The sequence below is a fragment of the Patagioenas fasciata genome, chromosome Z (genome assembly GCF_037038585.1).
Source record: "Patagioenas fasciata isolate bPatFas1 chromosome Z, bPatFas1.hap1, whole genome shotgun sequence".
Classification (NCBI taxonomy): Eukaryota; Metazoa; Chordata; class Aves; order Columbiformes; family Columbidae; genus Patagioenas; species Patagioenas fasciata.
In genome coordinates this window covers 31,788,863-31,808,399 of record NC_092560.1, presented here as the reverse complement: position 1 = coordinate 31,808,399, position 19,537 = coordinate 31,788,863, and the positions used below count along the sequence as shown (strand labels likewise).

The 19,537-nt window shown below is 38.0% G+C and overlaps 1 protein-coding gene across 16 annotated transcripts in view; it reads right to left on the bottom strand.

The window, feature by feature from the left end:
* Positions 1-18,940, bottom strand: part of AOPEP (aminopeptidase O (putative)) — a 189,705-nt gene extending 170,765 nt beyond the window's left edge. For 14 of the 16 annotated variants that reach the window (XR_011736625.1, XR_011736627.1, XR_011736626.1 and 11 more), the window contains exons 1-2: positions 18,442-18,928; positions 4,481-5,441 (exon numbers count right to left, since the gene is read on the bottom strand). Coding sequence is in view for 11 of the 16 variants with exons in the window: in XM_065860566.2 (XP_065716638.1) it covers positions 4,481-5,283 (803 nt within the window). In the remaining 5 variants the exon portion in view is untranslated. Of the gene's footprint in view, positions 1-4,480; positions 5,442-18,441 lie in introns of all 16 variants that reach the window. The other 2 variants (XM_071802515.1, XM_071802514.1) reach the window with 2 other exon arrangements.
* Between the last annotated feature and the right edge of the window lie 597 nt (positions 18,941-19,537).

The following is a 19,537-nucleotide window of genomic DNA, read 5'->3' as shown; positions in this document are numbered from 1 at the left end:
CATGCCATCAACTGAGATGTCAGCTAACATTGAACAGTCTCCTGCTTCAGAGAGGAGTATTCATGAGGTGAACTCATCATTTAATCTTTTATTCTTTCACTGGAATACTGTGTCCAGTTCTGGGCCCCTCAGTTCAAGAAGGACAGGGAACTGCTGGAGAGTCCAGCGCAGGGCAACAAAGATGATGAAGGGAGTGGAGCATCTCCCTTATGAGGAAAGGCTGAGGGAGCTGGGTCTCTTTAGCTTGGAGAAGAGGAGACTGAGGGGTGACATCATTAATGTTTATAAATATGTAAAGGGTGAGTGTCACAAGAATGGATCCAGTCTCTTCTTGGTGACAACCAGTGATAGGACAAGGGGTAATGGCTACAAACTGGAACACAGGAGGTTCCACTTAAATATGAGAAGAAACTTCTTCACAGTGAGGGTGACTGAACACTGGAACAGGCTGCCCAGGGAGGCTGTGGAGTCTTCTCTGGAGACATTCAAAACCTGCCTGGACACATTCCTGTGTAATCTCATCTAGGTGTTCCTGCTCTGGCAGGGGGATTGGACTAGATGATCTTTTGAGGTCCCTTCCAATCCCAAACATTCTGTGATTCTGTGATCCATTATTCTGAATTCCACTCTGTATACATCTTTCAATACTACATCTGTAACACCTTAGGAAGTATCACCTGACTGCATTTAAACAAAAGATAATTTTATAGCTAGAGGTCCTGTTTAAATGGTAGTAAAGATTGGAAATAACTGGCTATTGACAGAATAAACAGGAGATTTCCTACTTGCTCTATTCCCACAGCAGTGAAAAAAAAAAAAAATACCACCTCTTGTAAGCTTCTGTCTTCAAAACCAGTTTTCCTATGAATATGAACTGCGATACAGCTCGACTTCCTCAGCTCTGTTCTGAAATCAAAGGTTGTTTTGGTTTCTTGACTGGCCAATTCACAAACACGCACATGCTGGTTTGACTCTTCTTTCCTCATATCACCAGCTCTTTAATCTTCTGTGTTTTCACATCCATTTTAGATTTGGAAATTAAAACACTTAGACCTTTATTGCTCATATGGATGTTATTTTCGCAGCACTATTTCATTCTCAGCCTCCTCTGGTTTAGTGTGGTCCTCTCATTGGCACATTTTACTGAAAAAACTTGCCTTTTGCACTCCATCTTCCTGAAGGAGTGTCATCAGCCTTGCCCCTTGTACACCAGTATGCAGTGCCTCTGGTAGTGTGCAGCGTGTCCCTCCTCTGTCCTGTGCTGTAGGCATGGGACATCTATTTTCAGGACATAGTCTCTAATTTACAGTTTTAAACTCTGAAAATCTGACTCATTCTTCCAATTTCTACCCTGCAAAAATTTTTATTTGAAAATATCAAACTTATTATGAAAATTCAATGGATGCCTCAAACTCCATAAAGGCTGCAGACACAGGGTTACATTGGCACAAAACTCTTATTACCAGTGAAAACACATAACTCTGCCTTCCAAACTAACCTCAGTAGCATATTCCAAAAACATTCCCTTCCCCACTGCTTATTTTCAGTTACATTAGCTCCCTAATATGCCTTATCACCCAGCTGTACACACACCTATGCCATCATACCAGTGGCGGAAGGAACCAGCGTTCAGGTTTAGAGAGGTTTAGAGTGTGTCCTTCAGCAACTGTATTTTGGTAAGCTTCTTCCTCATTCCCTTTTAGCTCTGCCTTCTTCCCTCTCTTCATTAGTACCAAACAGCTCTGTGGTTGACTGTGTATTGTTAATACACCTTGGAGACAGGAAATACAAACACAGAGCACATGCCTTTTACTTCCCAGAATTTTTCCTTCTCTGTATATCCAATATCTAGGGCTCAACTTGAAAAAATAAATGCATACCCACACATACTGTATTCCTCTTTTTTCGCCCCTTTTTAAGACTTCTGCATAAAGGCCACAAAAACCTCATGTTATTAAAAACACGTTCTAAGGCTAAAGAAAACCTTCCTTCTGATGATTCATGTGTTTTCTAGTATCAAAGGCCAAACAGGGATATGTTGAAATTCCAGGTGTTCAATTTCTCTATGGAAAACAGAAGTGTGCCCTGCTTTGCTAACATCAGGTTTGTATACACATACAGAATCACAGAATGGTTGGGTTGGAAGGGACCTCTGGAGATCATCCAGTCCAACCCAGTTGCTAAAGCAGGTTCACCAGAGCAGATCACACAGGAATGTGTCCAGGCAGGTTTTGAATGTCTCCAGAGAAGGAGACTCCAGAACCTCTCTCTGGGCAGCCTGCTCCAGGGCTCTGGCACCCTCAAGTTAAAGAAGTTTCTCCTCATGTTTAGATGGAACCTCTTGTGCTTCAGTTTATGAGCTTTGCCCCTCATCCTGTCATTGGGCATCACTGAAAGGGGTCTGGTCCCATTCTCTTGACACCCACTCTTGAGATAAAGATTGATGAGATCCCCTCTCAGCCTTCTCTTCCCCACACTGAACAGACCCAGGTCTCTCCTCATAAAAAAGATGCTCCAGATCCCTAATCATCTATGTAGGCTGCTCCTGGACTCAACCTGCCTAAACTCATCCTACAAAACTTTGGTTTAACCCTTTTTTTTTTTTTCAAATTCTTACAATACATCATTGTTTAAAACAAAACAAATGGAAGTCTTTATAAAATAGGGCATGGATTAAATTTCATAACATTGTACCAGTGTTACATTAGAGGAAACATATTGGAAGTGGCTACACAATGCTCCTGTGTTGTTACGGGCTTCCCTTTTCTTTGGAGTTAAAACCATAAATTATAGACTCCTCTAAGAAAGGATTATACCATATGCATAATCTGGAACAAGTTCAAGAATTTCCCTATGAAAACATAACATAATAGTGCTTCTCCCATACATTTCAATAGGCTTGCATTTAAGAAAGGGAAGGAAAAAGGGAAGGACAGAGTTTTGCACAAAGAGCTTTACCACTATATTTATGGGTTCATCACATACAGAAAGATTCTAATGACTGTTGTATGAAAACTTATTTTCTGACAGGCATCAGTTTATGGAATACCCTACAAAAGGCTTAAAATACACCAGCTTGAGACTATTTCCTACCATCAGACTTCCTAACTCATGTCAAGCCATCTTTTCCTGTTTCATTACTGGTTCATAAAATTCCACGTGTTTCCATGGAACGGCCATTAAACTTCTCTAAAGCGAGAACAATGCTTTGCACTGACAGAGAAAAAGAGTCAAAACTAAAATACATTAGTGATTTAGATGCTTAAAAGAAACCTTCTAATGCTTAAAACACACAGCCAACACACAGAGGAGGAGCCCTATACTAGCTGAGTGTTGCTAACAGACTCAAAGACTTTGGTAAAGGGCAGGTAGACAGAGACAAGTGTGATCGTAGGCAACTGTCCTACATTTGCAGGTAACTCATACCAAAAACAACTTAGTGAGGAGTGAAGAAGGGAGGGGGGAGGGGATGAGGTAATGAATATGAATGAGACATTCCTGGACTTGATGCAAATCATGGTTTAGCAGCGGAATTGCCTAACTACCAGATGTACAATTAAAAGGCCTCATTTTCCTCTCTAATGCAGATGCAGATAGATGCAGGGAGAAGAATGTTAGTTTCTGTTGGCATAACTGAAATGAAAGGTAACCATATAGCTCTAGTTTGGGAATGAAAACTAAGTATTAAATTAGGTCAAATTTCTTCCTCATTTTCCAACTTTGTTTCTGTTTTTTAGGTATCATAAAGAACTAATAATCATTAAAATACAGCTTTGAGCATTCAGGTAAAACAATTACAGTTGTAGAAGTCAAGAGTGGATTATAGTTTCCCTCCCATAAACAGCTTATCTTGACTTTTCTGTACACTACTGTGTACTTTCACAAATTCTAAATTAAATGCCAATTCTTCTTGCAGTTTCAATTTACAGTTCATTTGCTATTATCAATATACTTTACGTAATAGATAAAGGATATTTTAAAAGTTGATTATGAGAGACTGAACAGGAAAAGACTGCATCTGTAAACTTATTAAAACGTTGAGAAAAGATTAGCTGTAAAGCAATTCTATGAAAAATACGTATACTGATCTTTGTGCTGTATGATCAGCTGTGTAAGCCAGGAACAAAAAAACCCACGAAATATTAAATTGAAAATAACCTGTCAGGCATACCTTCTCTTTCCCTAAGTGATAATTCCCTACTCCCTGCACACATGTATTCTCATACATAACTATTTACTCCCACTCCAAATAAGCAAACGCCATCACTTAGGCCTGAGGTCTGCAAGTCCATTCACTGGGATTTCTTGAGCAGAGAATTTGTCTGTTCTTGTACAGGACAGCAAAAGGATTCAAACCATGGATTAAATGAAAACAATGGAAAAGAATGCTCACACAGTTGCTCAGCATTACACAATTCTGCATTCTTGCACCTATGTTTAAAATCAATGCATGCAAAGCTTTCAGCTAATAGTTACATACCTGCCACTCTGGTCTGTAGTCCATGTAACGGATCTTCCCTCGGGTTTGGTTTTGTACCATATTCTTATTGCATGAGGAAAGTCTGTTGGAGTCTGAATTCCTGATTTCCTTATCTCCAGGCTCCAAGTGCTAGTAGTAAAGAGAAGCTCTCCACAGCCAGGTGCTTGGCTGCAGCAAGTAAAATAGTATAGCTGTTCTTTCCAGCGATCCGCAGGTAAAGTGACAAGTTCATGTACAATCTGATTCCTGAGATTTTCCATCTCCTTTGAAGCATCAGTTAGCTTGGTAGACCTTGTGAATTTTTCAGTGTCCAACACAGCAGCAACATCTACCTCCTCAACCTTTAGTACGGATAAATCACAGCAGTCCAATATCAGCAGAAAATCCTTATTCCCGTGATTCTGTATGTCACAGCAGTTCTTTAAACTAGAAATCCCAGAAGCCTGTTCCTTGTTGCTATGGTTACAACTTTTATCAGAAGTATCTTCACCTTTACCACAGACAGCAAAATCATTACATTCCGTTTTAGATGAACAGGCACTCACATTTGTCACAGGAATGTGGCAAAGTTCAGATGCTCTCATTTTACAGGCTCCGTCAAACTGTGGCTGGTGGCTCTCTTCGCCAGTACTGCTGGTTTTCCTGTACTGGCTCCCAGTCTCAAAGAATAAAACTATGACGCCTTCAATAACTTTACTTTTAAAATCCACATCCAAATCCAATACATAGTGCTTTAGAAGCATGTGGCTAGTGTTGGCCATTAAGGGCAAGTCATCTTTCATGGGGTCTAGCTGTGTCTCCATGTTCCAGTCTATTGGGCAACAATTCTATGAAGCCTCAGACACTACTTAAATGTGATGTCTCCATAAAGAACAAGGATCTTCAGCCTCCCAGTGCCAAAAACATTTTTAATTAATATTACAGTATTGAAATTAATTCCAGTTCCTCCATTCCTTACACTCTGTAGAAAAAAAAAAATTAAAAATCAGATAATAATTTTACAACTGTTTCTGAAATGCACTATATCTAAAAGTCATTTAAAGTCCAGTTGTCATTATTAAGAATAGTACAGCCAAAGGGTGATTGTGTCTCCACAGAATGGCATCAAGCTAGTTGCTTCAGGATTGGATTTCAAGAACCACTGGCATTATTTTTCAGAGATCTCAAATGAAAACAGTTCTAGACAGCTTTTATAAACTCAAAGAAACATATTTTACTATAGACCTCCCATTGAATCTCTTCACCCACAATAATCCTTTACAAAAGATATATAGTAGTGGAACATCTAATTTAATTTATCCCTGAGCTGTTTGTTTTTAAGGTTGCTGTATTTATTTCAAATGCATTAGCTCAAAAGATAGCAATCATTCTTCTACTGTGATTCTAAGTTACAAGAGTAAGCCTGAATCACCTCATATGCCTTAAAGTTGTAAAGTAATATTTTAAGATAAACAGTGCATCTCCAGGGCTTAATATACTTTCCACATTATAACTGCTCTCATATCAGCCCTTCTAGGAAATTAAAAGAAAATGAGCCAGTTTACTGTGAGTGCATTCCAAATATTCCTTTGAGACTGCTCATTAAGATTTTTCAAATTTATAGTTAAATACTTAATGTATATGATTACTTCTTAATAGCTGGAAACCCATTAACACTCAGGATAATAGCATCTTACAGAAAACAAAAGGTCTTCCCACTGGAAAATACGCAAATACCCACAAAATGAAGAAAATATTAAAATGAATCAAGATTTGTTGCAACAGCAGGCAGAATTTAGTCACAGAAGTTTAACTGGCGTGCATTCTGTTTTGTGATGACCATTAAGCTAAAGTCATGCACTTTTAGCTCACTTAAGTCCTTTTTGTCTACTTTCTAGACTAGAACTAGAAATCAGACGAAGAAATAACTGTTAAGATGTGCAGTCCTCTCCCTGCCAGTTCAGTGAGACTTTCATGATAGAAAGCCAAGTCTAGTTTTTAAGTGCCTTAAGCAAACAGGTATTTCATCGTGACACCGTGTTGCAGTTTCACAGCCTCATCACAGTGTTCAAAGTCACTTTTTGTGGAGTTCTCAAAGTCAGCACAGAGGAGAAGCCAGACTCCCCCAAGACCTGCTATTTCTTTTGCAGGAATCCAGGATGTGTCATTAATCTAGCATTAGTAAGTGAAGAGACTCAGGCCAAAAAATGACCTATACTGTTCCAGCTTCACACAAAGCACACAAAACACAGCAAATATCTCTCGTTGTTGATGGTCTTCTACCAGTCAGAAACAGTTCTTACAGGGATGTCTTTGAAGACGAGCTGAGAAGAATCTGTTTTACATCAATACTCCTTCACTTCTGCAAACATACCAGGACACAAAGCTCACTTCAGAAGCCTCTCTCTCACTGAAATATCCCAGTAAATTCAGAATACTTTGAAGACTGCTTGCAGGGTACACTCATTGCATCTTTTGAACTGCATCAAGTAGATAATTCTCTGAGTTTTCCCAAACTTCTTCTCCAAATTTCATCACTTCTTGTTCATCATAATAGCCTACTATTTTGAGTGCTTTCAAGCTTCACATATTTGCAAGAAAACACTTTGCATCTTGCACTGCTTTGACAGATGTGTACATCTGTGTACTTCCAGAATTCAACCTTGTATCAGGATCCAAAAACAGATTAATGAGCTTCTGCAGCATCCCAGTGATTTCAGTGTGGCTCTCCAAGGATGACTTTTCTTTGCAGATACATGTGCAGTGTTGATCTGCGTTTGCCCAGTTTGACTTAAAAAACACAAAAACAAACAAAAAACCACAAACAAACAAACAAACAAACATCGCCCCACACCCACAAAAATACAAACAACACACACACAAAAACAACCAAACAAAACCAACAAAAAAAAACAGACACGAAAGAGGAAGATGAAGAAGTACCCTGAAATGCATATTGGACCCTAATATCATCGTAGTGATTGCTTTCGACTTTAATTTAGAAAGTATGTAAAACAGTACAGAAGCAGAACAAAAGCATTTAGGAATGTGTGTAAGAAAGGCTGAGGGAAGATTCAGCAAACCTCAGCTTGGTGAATGAGGAATGTCTATAAACAGCATATAGCCATTACAATCATGTCCTTGTCTTGACACCTATCTGGGAATACCAGCAGAGCCAACAAAGGTTCTAAACGCTGTGAAATGAGCAATGCATCTACAATGTTTGTGAATAACACTGTGGACTGAGCTTGATGTCATCTGCATTTTTTTCTGACTACAAAAACCTTACGACTTCTGACAGGTTTCTGACCACGTATTGGTGGTGGAGAAAAGAAATAAAGTGACTTGGTGGGGAAAAAACCTCAACAGTGCAGTGCATTCAATAATTCATTTTGCACAAATACTTAGGTTTGAAAACCAGGTATAACACTGATACATTTTATAAAATGTGAGTACTATACTAACAATAATTATTAGTGCTGTACTAATATTAAGTGGTTGATCCTGTTTTTTTCTGTTTGTTGGGTTTTTTTAATTTTTTTTTTTTTTTATTCCTGTTTTTCCTGTTTTCCACTGGGATGATGTGATCAATTTCTCACCTCAAAAGTATTAAGATAATTACACTAACTTATATTACATTCTCAGCTGCCATGGTAAGAAGCACCTCTGAACATCTTCAAATAAATAGTTCACATTTGTTTTGTATGCAGAGGACTGTCAGATATATTTAGCATCAATTAACAGGGCAGATTACATTGTGACAGTGCCATACAAGCAAACTCAATCCCAATAGAAAAACAAAACAAAACAAAACAAAACAAGAAAAACCCCAAAACCCACAAAAATTAAAAACCGCAATTAACTGAAGCATCATTCAAAAAATTAATTCTATAAATAAAAATCCTCTTCAAAACTATGACTCTCTGGGGCTCCACAGTATTGTTAATGCATGCAGCTCTTGCCCACTCCTATTCATATTTGTTCAAATTAACTTAGCATCCTTGTCTAGTTTGCTTCATTTAAAATATTTAGAAAGTTCATAACTTGACTCCAAATATTTGCACTGCTTAAGTATACACCTAATACTAATTAAAAGCAATAATTCTCAAATACACACAGGGAACTCTTTAAAATGTGCCCTTTATGTGTGAACTAGAATTTTTGCAGGTTACTTGCCATTCACATAAAAATGCATTTTCATCAGCCAGCTGTGTCTTTTTTACCCCATTTGACTTTTCTTACACACTCCATCCAAATTTCAGATTTATTAAAAATATTCTCAAATTATGTTTTGTTTGCTTGTATGTTTGCTCTATTTTTTGTGTTTCCACTATTGTATATATACCTAATTATGTGGAAGAATCCAGTTCTTTCCCTCAAGATGAAACAGAAGTAGGTAAAACACTCTTCTATCATTTTTAAATACCTCTGCAGAAGGGTATTGTTCAGTTTCACTAGTTAGTGTGATCCATTTTTCTATAATATTGAATTAAATATTCTTTCCTGTATACATGTTTTCCCCTCTAAGCTTCACTAAATTCATGCTTCCTATGGTTTTGGATTAAGAGGACCTTGTTATACAGTGGAAGCACTAATCGGCTTCTCACCCCTTGTAACCACAACTCTTATTCAGAGGTCACTTTTCCATCTCTCCAGTCACCCAACACACCAGTTCAGAATGGGCAGATTATTAAAATAAAGTTTTTATTGTGCTCCAAGACAAAATAGTTGATTTTGTCAGTAATAAAATAAGAGCATCTGCATAGCCTGGTCATTCAACAGACCCACAGGGGCATCAGAGCCCCAGCACAAGAAGGACAATAGATACTTGTATTGCTAATGCTAAAAGTGGGGTTTCTTTGTAACCTCAGCCTTTAAATCTCAGTATTTGCTCTAGTAAACCTGAGCCAATATTGCTATAAACACAAAACAACTTTGTGAGCTTTTCCCCTTTTTTTATTTGCATGCTGTACTTCTCATTCTGTAATACTTCTTGCTAACTGCTATTGAATTTCAACAATGATTTAAACTAATTTTTAAAAATAACTTACATCCTGAACTCCAAAGTGCTTGTGATCTCTCCAGTTTGACCCCACTCAATCACTTGATTAATGCAAGCATAAAACATGAGGGTGTGTATTCACAACAAAACTAAGACAATCTTTGCCTGAGATGCCACAATAGGAAACTTGTCTTTCTTCCTCAAATTTTCACACAGTCTTCCTTCCTATGAAGCTACACAAGTGCAGAAGACAACTCAAGGGAAGAGGCATGAACATGCAGCTGAGGACAGAATATGATCGTTCTTTGGGAGGCAGTTCAGATTGGGATAAACTTAAACCCAGCACAAGGCTATATCTAAATTTAATACAACTTGAGCAAAACCCAGCACAGACTCAACTACATTTAAGTATGTTGAAATCATTTTAAATGCTCATAGAGTTAAAAAGTAAATCACTGGTGAATGCTGAAGATGGTCTTAGTAGTTTTGTTTGGTGGGTTTATAAATTACAAACAAATAACATTAAAAATCTTCTTAGAGTGGCACAGACAAAAGACAAGCAAAAAGGTATTAAGCTGTCTTGCCAATACAACTCCATTCCGTATTATACTGCATTAAATAGAACTAACTTAAAAAATTTAAAAATTGTCATTTTTATATTCTGCAGAGCTGCTTTTTTGCTGGTGTTGAACTGAAAGACTAAATGAACAGGTAAGGAGCAAATAAAGAATAAGAACAAAAATACATCATTTTAAGAATAAGCATACTGAAATATACCCCAAGAAAACAGTGTTCTTATCATTTTCAATGGAAACCTAGAATGCAACTGAAATAACAAAAGAACAACCAAAATATTACTGTCCTGCTCCAGGGTCAAGTTAACCAATATTGTCTGCATTGATTGTTTTTTGAAAGAAAATTCCTTAAGAATATTTTTAACGGCATCTTAAGACATTTTCTGAAAATTATATGACAGATTTTCAGAAGTTATACAGATCTGCAGAGAACAATATATTGCTGTTAATGGAGACTGGGCCACTGAATGTCTTCTTAGGAAGGGAGGGATGGGTAAAGGGGAGAGATGAACAGAAGCCCAAATGCATAGTGAAGCCTGATCATTTACTACCTCCAATGACTCTAAAAAGCTCTGAAACAGGATTACAAAGTTAATACTAGTACAGAAAAAAACAAAACAAAACAAAACAACAACAAACAAGAGGGAAATGGTCCTTAAATCAATTGCTACTTCAGCAATAAATTAAGGAAAAAAAAAAATCTTCAAGTGGCCCTAATGTATCTTTAAATGAATTCACTCCATACATAAATTTTAGGGATGGAAGCAGAGAAGCATTATGCTTCTTCAGAGAAAGAATACAAAATAAAACAAAAAGAAGGAAATTTACCAAAACTTGACAATTTTTAAAAGCTTTTCAGATCATTAAATGTTTGTATTTGAATCCTGGAACTTCACTACGGGAACTCTTGTATTTATAATCGTTTTACTATAAGATGCTATGGCAAGAAAGAAATGATTAGGTGTCAGATTACATTTCTGTAAGCCAGGTTAAACAACAATGCTAATGTTCAATCACAGAGCTTTACAATATTTACTGAACTAAAGCAAAAGCATTTTAAGGTAAGATTAGTTTTCTGGCACATACATAAAATATTCATACAAAATGTTTGTTAAAAATTACACATAGCACCACCTTCAAGGTGTGCTTATATTATTTCCTTAACAGTTATTAATTTACCCTAAATGAAAAGGTTTTCCATAATAATATTCCAGAGGACTTAGTGTGCCCTCTTGTGCGTGGGTAATGTTACACCACTACACATTGAATCAGTTGGGTAAATATGCAATAAAATTCTGCCTTTAAATTTATAATATAAGTAATTATAAAATATAAACATCATACACTGCCTTTAAAATACTCTTCTTGCAACTTCAGACTCACATCAGACCAAAATTTGTAGAACTATAATAAGTGCTAAGACCATGCATATTCCAGATACTTTTAAAAGTAAATACTAATAGAGCTGCAAAACAGTTGTGCTTTTTAAATCCTATTTGATTTACACCTGCTTTATTAACAAGAAAATTCATGGTAAAACGATGCATATTTGGAAAGCACATGGCATTTTCAATGCAGAAAGTGTAAAGCTACGCAGATTTTTAGAACAAGCTAGTAGAAATATTTTAAGGCATATATTATAGTCACTTGAATAAGAGCTAGAAAGATTATTTAAATATTACATTTGTGCCCAAAGCCATTTTACATAAGAATTAATTTGATATGAGGTGAAACATTGTCTTCAACAGGACTGCTAATTTCATTACATTAAAATGCATGGATAAATGGTTGCATTCCAGAAAAGATGGATATTTACTCCTTTGGACTGTGCTTGGCCTAGCAAATACTGGATCTCAACCACCCTGGGAGAAAGTCTCAGTTTCTTCCAAGAAGAAAAGACAGGAATAAACTGTCTATTTGGTCGCTTAAACAGGTAGCTTTTTGCAGTACCAAGAAAAAAAGTAAAAGATAAGGCAACTAAAACACTATGCACCCAACTTCTGTAGCACTGAAGGAAGGATGCACTTCAACAAAAAGAGGAGGATAACATTACTGCAGAATGTAATATGAGACCTAAAACATAATTAAAAAAAAAATTCTTAAAAGGACCATTGTGAAACCCCATAACTGTACAGGACAAAAAGATATTAATGTATATATATTGTTGCATGTGTTTAAATGCTAGGTATCTATTTCTTTGCTCTCAATTGGTACTGCTATTTCAACAATACTGTAAAAACATGCTGATATTTTGTTTGAAATTTAGCATCCACACATAAACTGTCCTTCATTGGTCCCAGACAATCAAATCAGCATGATGACACAGAGAGGAAGTATGTGTGCACCCACAGAAGCAAAAAGCTGTAATAATAGGTACAAGGGTCAGATGAGAAGAAAAAATGGAAAAAAAAGTGCAGCAATCAAACAGGCTTGTAAACCCATCCTCTCCTCTTTATTTGAACTGTGATGTCTTTTCATAAACATGTGGTAATTTGGGGCGTTTAGCAGAATGGGATGTGAATAATTATTTAATTTACCATTTGATTCCAACTGCACTTGATTAAGTGCAACTTCTGTATTTTCTTCAATCGAGTCTTCCAAAAATGTACAGAAATCATAATATAATTATCCCACCAATATGTGTTCTACTGCAAGTACTAAAATACAGCTTATCAAAATCCTAAGCAAAATCAATACCAGCTGCAACATAACACAAATTTGCAAGTCAGGCCTAGGTATATGAAGGCAGGATTCTTCCCTGCTTTTTTTCTGATCAAATCAACAGAGGTTCAGATGAAGTGTAATGAAATCGACTCCCAAACAGTCTACGATAGTGGAACTAATTCAGACTGGCATTTGTCATGCAACATTTTCTGCACTTTTCACGACGAGGAGGTTGAGTATGAAAGACGTAAAGAGAAATGTGGCTTCTGTTTTAAACAGAAAGAGCTGCCTATGCTGACTACACCGAAATGGAAAGTCTTGCCTATATATTCATACCTGTATTTTTTGAACACTGTTGTGTTGTTACTGATGTGGTTTAAATACCTCTAAAGTATTTTTCAGACAATCACAAGCCGCTGGTATGCATTCTGCCACACAAATGTCAAAGCAAGCAGGTACCATTTGGTTTATTTTATGGTCCGGCTATCTAATACAGTCTTATAACTGAACTTTTATTCATTCTGCATTGCCTTTCATTCCTTCTTAACAGGTTAAGAGAATAAATTGTAATCATGGTGTTCACGTAATACAAGAAACATACTACCTCTAAAGCTGAAGCAATATCTTTGCTGCACACCTTGGAAGTTCTCTATACACATCCCAGCTTTATATATGCAAATAGTACATCTTTTACTATTGCTTCCTAAATACGCTGTTCTGACTATCCCTGGATTTTATACAAGAAGTTCCTCACTACCTTATGCACATATGAAGGTATTGTCATCAGAAAGAAGATATTAGAGCCATTATTTCTGACATTTTTGTTGAGATACTTCTCTTACACAACACTGTCTTCTGTAATATTTTTGCTATAATCTGTCCCTAAGATGAGTATCCGGTTTACATTTATTTGAAAGTAATGCATTTCACCTTTAGAAAAAGAGGTTCACTGGCTGGATTCTAAGCATGAAAACAAATAAGGAACTATAATGCTACCACAAATGCTTTGTGATCGTTTTACAAACACTGTTTGGTGTTATTCCTCTTCTGCATACAAAGATGTAATAAATTGCTAGCACATTTTAAAAATAGACCTCAGATTTAATGCACCTTCTTTATCAAACATGCTTTGTAAGTCATAAAAATGTAAGGCAAGCTAATTGTTTGGTTATATGTTTTAATATTTTAGTAGATGTTTGCAAAAGAGTAAAAAACAATAATAGCAGATGGTGGCCAGCATGAATAGAATCACTCTTTATCGTCTGTGCATAACAGAGTTACATAAAAGGCACAAAGAATGGAAAATAGGGGAGAGGTGATCCTTCATGGAATATTTGTATAACAACACTTTTCCACTTAATAGCAAAAGCATCAGCCTGAACTAGAATCATACGCCTCTGAAAGCAAACCCGAGAAAAGAGCTTTCCGTCAAAATAAAACATGGTTGCAAAGTAGACAAGATCAAAGTATAAACTTCCTAAAAATACCAATAAGCAAAAAATGTTTCTTTGTGATAAAAAAAATACACAGGAATGCATAGTTTTGGTTGTTACAGTTAAAATGAAAATGAAATAAAGAGACAGAGAGGAAGAACTTGGAAACAAAACCCCACCCTACGGGGGAAGTGGGCAAGAAAAAAAAACATGCATCTGAACTACCCTAGTAATACATCGACTACAAACAGAAAGCTAAGAAATTGAGAATAACTGTTATACAAAGTAGTCTAGTTAAACCTGTAAACATCCTATTAAAAACTAGAATGGTCAATTATGATACTTGATACTGATATTCCATTATTCCAGGAAACCATTATTTTCAACTGCTAACAACTAACTATTCCAGTTGAATTCCACTCTAACATTAACAATCCACATGAGAAAATCAGAAAACCATCTGGACTTTTTGAGAGGTCCAGCACAGGCACAGCGAGGTAGAAGCAAATGAAAGCTTACAAACTTCAGAAAAAAACTACCCTTGAAAAACAGGGAAGATACATGGTTATTAGAGATGACTCCATGATATCATGGCACCAGCTATAAATGTACTACCCAGAATTCACTGAATCATCTACTTACTTTCCAGTCACATGTTTTATTTCATTGCAGTCATGCTACATGGCTGACACATCACAATAAAGGTAGGTGCAAAATGCAGTTGTCTAAGGTATGTCTTCATGCCAAAATGTAGGACTGTGCCAAACATGCTCTTTTGTAAGCATACGCAAAATACCTCTTATTTCAGAGCACAACTCTAGCTGTTTCTTTTTATGCATTTACACAAACTAGAAAGAAAGAAGGGCTGTATGAGAGAAGATCACGAGAACTGAACTCCAACCAAACCAGGCAGTTACAACTCTGTATTTGATGTCTGCCAAGCCCTGGAAAATTCCTAACTTAAAGCTGTTCCAAAAATTTGAATACATTAATTTGTTAATGTCTTCAAAACATACTAATATTTTTATTGTGCAAAATCAGAGTTGCACAAACTTGCGCACAGACAAATGCTGACACAAGTAGCAGCCATTACTCCCCAAGACAGAGGCCATTCCTATCTCTGTTTTTCTGTTTTTCAGACAGTACATAAACTCATTGCCTGAAATAACAGCCAATTAAGGCAATTAAAAATAAATGCACACAAATCAGGTTTCCTAGAAAACTAAGGATGGTCAGAAAAACCCTACCAATTTATGCTAGATCCATTGGAAGATATTTCTCCCAGATGCTGGTTCTGCCAGAATCATCTCTTTTGAACAACAGTCAACAGAGGCAAATATGTCTTGGCACGTAGCTGCCCCAGCCCATGGCCTGACCCATGCAGCCAAATTGGTAATTTAAGCTAATATTCCAGGCTACAAACAATAATCTCAGATGCACAGACACCAGTTTGTTCCTATTATGTACTCCCTATATTCTTCAAAAGGTATAGAAGTATTTAGCACCACAAACTTTCCTTACATGCCACTGGCCAATATCCAGATGCTACATATTTAAACAATACAACCTTTTTATCTTCATGTAAAAGACAGTGCAAAATAAAACCATGCTTTGTTTCTCTTCACCTTCAGCTAAGCATGATTTGCTTCGTCTGTACATAAAAGCTAAATCAATTGCTTTCAACATGCAGGTGTTATAATTCTAACTTACAATGCTCTCCACTTGGCATTTAAAAAAATAAAAATAAAAAAAAGGAAAAAAAGTCTTTTGGATAAACACTCTCTTTAATAAGAGATTTATAACTAATTCTCTTTAAGCTTCTTTCAAGGAAGCTTATTTAAATTCCTGTTTCATAATTTTTTTTATACAATGTAAGACACTAAGATCTTACCAAGAAGTCAGTCTTGAACATCAGCATAAAGAGTAATTCTACTCTTTAAATATGAAGTAATATATATACCTAATTTTCAGTAATTACAAACTTACTTTTATTCCACACGTTTAACACAAATAGCTAAGCCATCATCAGCCTTCTTAAGGCAGGAATGCTTTCTTCTGGATATGAAAGAAAGGTTCAAACAAATTAAGAGAAATATTTGCTACTGTTAAACTACTGCAACCCAATCTATACAGAAGAGCTTGCGGACTTGCAGACCTCACTCTTCATCACAAGAAAACCAGCATGCAGAGTAATGAGGTTTTGATGTGAAAGTTAATTCAATTAGTAACATCCCTCGACAAAGCAATTGGTGCCTTTCCAGAAGCCTCCTTTAAGTTTGGAAACCACAGAAATAATGAACACAATGGAAGATCTTGTCATGGTTTAACTCAAGCCAGCAATATAAACACAAAAGCTGCTCACACACCCCCCCTCCACACCCCAAAACATAAGAGCGAATCGAAAGGGAGAAACTCATGGATTGAGATAAACACAGTTTAAAAAAATAACACTGATATACTACTACTAATATATATAAAATGGGAATAGAATATAAAATAAAAGATACTCAATGCAATTCCTCGCAGAATCTGTCCACACCAAGCAGCCAGTCCCAGGAAATAGCACATGGTCCCAACAGCTGATCCCAGAGAGAGAAGAGAGAAAAAGGCCCAGAGGACTCTGCAAAACGGCAGGACGGCAAAAGGCCGAACCAAAGAAACTCCAGAACAGAACTCCTCCAAAGAGGTCTCTGTCCCAGCTCCAGGAGTAGCTGCAAGATCCCGACTCCCCTTAAATATGAAGCATGACACTAATGGGACAGAATACTCTCACTGATCAGTCTGGATGTCAGTCAAGCTCTGCCCCATCCATGCCCCCTTTCCCGCTGCCTCACACCTGTGGGTTCCCAGACAACTCTGTCCCAGGGTGTTATCTTCTTGTTCTCAAACTAATTCCAAAAGGATGACCATGCTGGCTACAAAAAAGAAAGGTTTCCAACTACATGAAGAATATTAACTCATTTTGAGTCAAAGCAGAACAGACTTTACCAACTACAAGGTAGCAGCAGTGGAAGTTGCTTCCCATAAGTTGAAATTACAAGTTAAAACAGGAAACTTTTTCTCTCAGCTGAAACAAACAACATTTAAAAACATCAAGTCCCCTTCTGCCCCAAAAATACCCACTCCCAAAGAAAACCACATAATTAAACAAAGATTGAGACAGAGGGATAACTTACTATCGGTAAATAAGCTAGGAATAGCATCCTGATATTCCTCAGAAACTCTCATTAGTGGATTGGCAGTTCTTTGTATTACAGCAGTGAGCAAATACCTGACAGCATTAAATGGAGCCCAAATATACACAGCTAAACATTTCACAAGTTCCTGCCCACAAATCTACAATTACTACATTTACAGAAAACTCATTTGTGTTAAGAATTTTCATTTTTTTATTTTACAAAACTATTTCAAGATGGACATAATCCTGGGTAACCTGCAATATCTAACCCTGCTTGAGCTGTGGCAGTGAACTAGACAATCTTTAGCGGTTCCCTTCAACCTCAGTGATTTTGTGTACAAACTGAACAGCATTAAAGAGGTGCAAATTTACTTCGGGTTTTATTTCCACTCAAAATACACAATGAAGAGGTGTGTTTGTGTGTGATTTTCAGGAGATGGAGCATGCAGCTGAGAAGACACTAGTGTACAAATGAAATCTGTGCTGAAACAGAATTACTGTTTTTAACTCAATGCAGCTGTCATTTACAAATACCACCTACAATGTGAGAGAATTATTCTCTTAAGGTTGGAATCTGAAAAAGTCATCTGACAGAATCTCAGGGATTGGAGGGGACCTCAAAAGATCATCTAGTCCAATCCCCCTGCTGGAGCAGGAACACTTAGATGAGGTTACACAGGAATGTGTCCAGGTGGGTTTTGAATGCCTCCATAGAAGGAGACTCCACAACTCCCCGGGGCAGCCTGTTCCAGTGCTCTGTCACCCTCACTGAGAAGTTTCTTCTCATATTTAAGTGGAACCTCCTGTGTTCCAATTTGTACCCATTGTCCCTTGTCATATCATTGGTTGTCACCGAGAAGAGCCTGGCTCCATCCTCATGACAATCACTCTTTATATATTTATAAACATGAAACTCTTTCCAATGTTCACACTAGCAAGCTACCTGAGACTCTCAGCTTGAGTACGGCAAAACTAAGCACTACCCTGAGTAAAACACCTAACACACAACTGAGCTGAAATCCACAGACGAATTACAAAATGCCATTTATTGAGACATGAGTTTCACCCATAAGTTTCCAAGTGTTAAGAGGCAAACACGTAGAAAACTTTGTTAATCAGCTTTGACGAACCTGACCGGAATTGGATTTAAAATTCTTTCACGAAACACATAAGACGGAATCCTACGTGAAGGGCACCGACTGGAGCTGCACGGGCAGTGTGAAAGCAGAGGACAGGAACCGCTGGCTGCACACCCCGCACCGCTCCGCATCCTGACCACTCCGCCGCCTACTGCTCTCCAGCTGTGGCAGCGCGGTTTACCGGGAAAGGCGGAGACGCTGACCGGGTAACTCCACAAGCGCCCCGGGGCCCGACGCCGCCGGGGCACGAAGAGCTCAGCTCCTCGCTGCTCCTGCGCTCGGAGCTGGTGGAGCGGGCGGACTCACCGCGGCCGCCACCGCCGGCCGTGTCACCGCCGGCTCCTGGGGCGAGGTGAGCTGGACAAACGATCGCTACCGGCCCGCTCCCCTTCCAGCCGCGCCGGGCACCTGAGCAGCCGGCAGGGCCCACCTGTCAGGCCCGCGCCAAGCCCACGCCACCCTCCGTACCGGCCGCGGCGCCTTCTGATGACATCATGCACCGGCACCGCCCCCACTCGCCCCGGCCCGTCCCCCGAGGCGCCGGCGGGAGCGGCTGCTCCTGGGGGACCCGCGGCCAGCCCGGCCCGGCCTGCTGCCCCCCACCGACAGACGGCTGAATTGCACACTCTCAGGGAGCGGGGCTGAAACGGAGAAATAAACTTAACTGCAGAGTCAATTACACTGTTAAGTGGCGTTCTTTTAATGACAACGCTGGGGATCACCTTCCAGAAGTGCTCCAAACGCTGGATGCTCTTGCCTTGCTTATAATTATTACATATGCATTAAAATTTTTGAAAATTTTGACATCTATACTAAGAAATAATTGATTATGTTAGTTACAATTGTTTCGTTTCTTACTTACAATACACCCATTAATTATTAGTTAAATATAAACTAAGCATTCTGCTTCTAAACAATGTATCACTTAATCTTCTGTCTCCCTCTTGTCATGCAGAAGGATCTAAAACCTGAAAAACATCCCCTCGTTTTGCAGGTGGTCAGAAAGCGTTTAAGCTCACAAACATTGCACTCAGGAGCCCATATGACATCTGAATGACCACTTGACATTGTAAAATGCAAACTTACT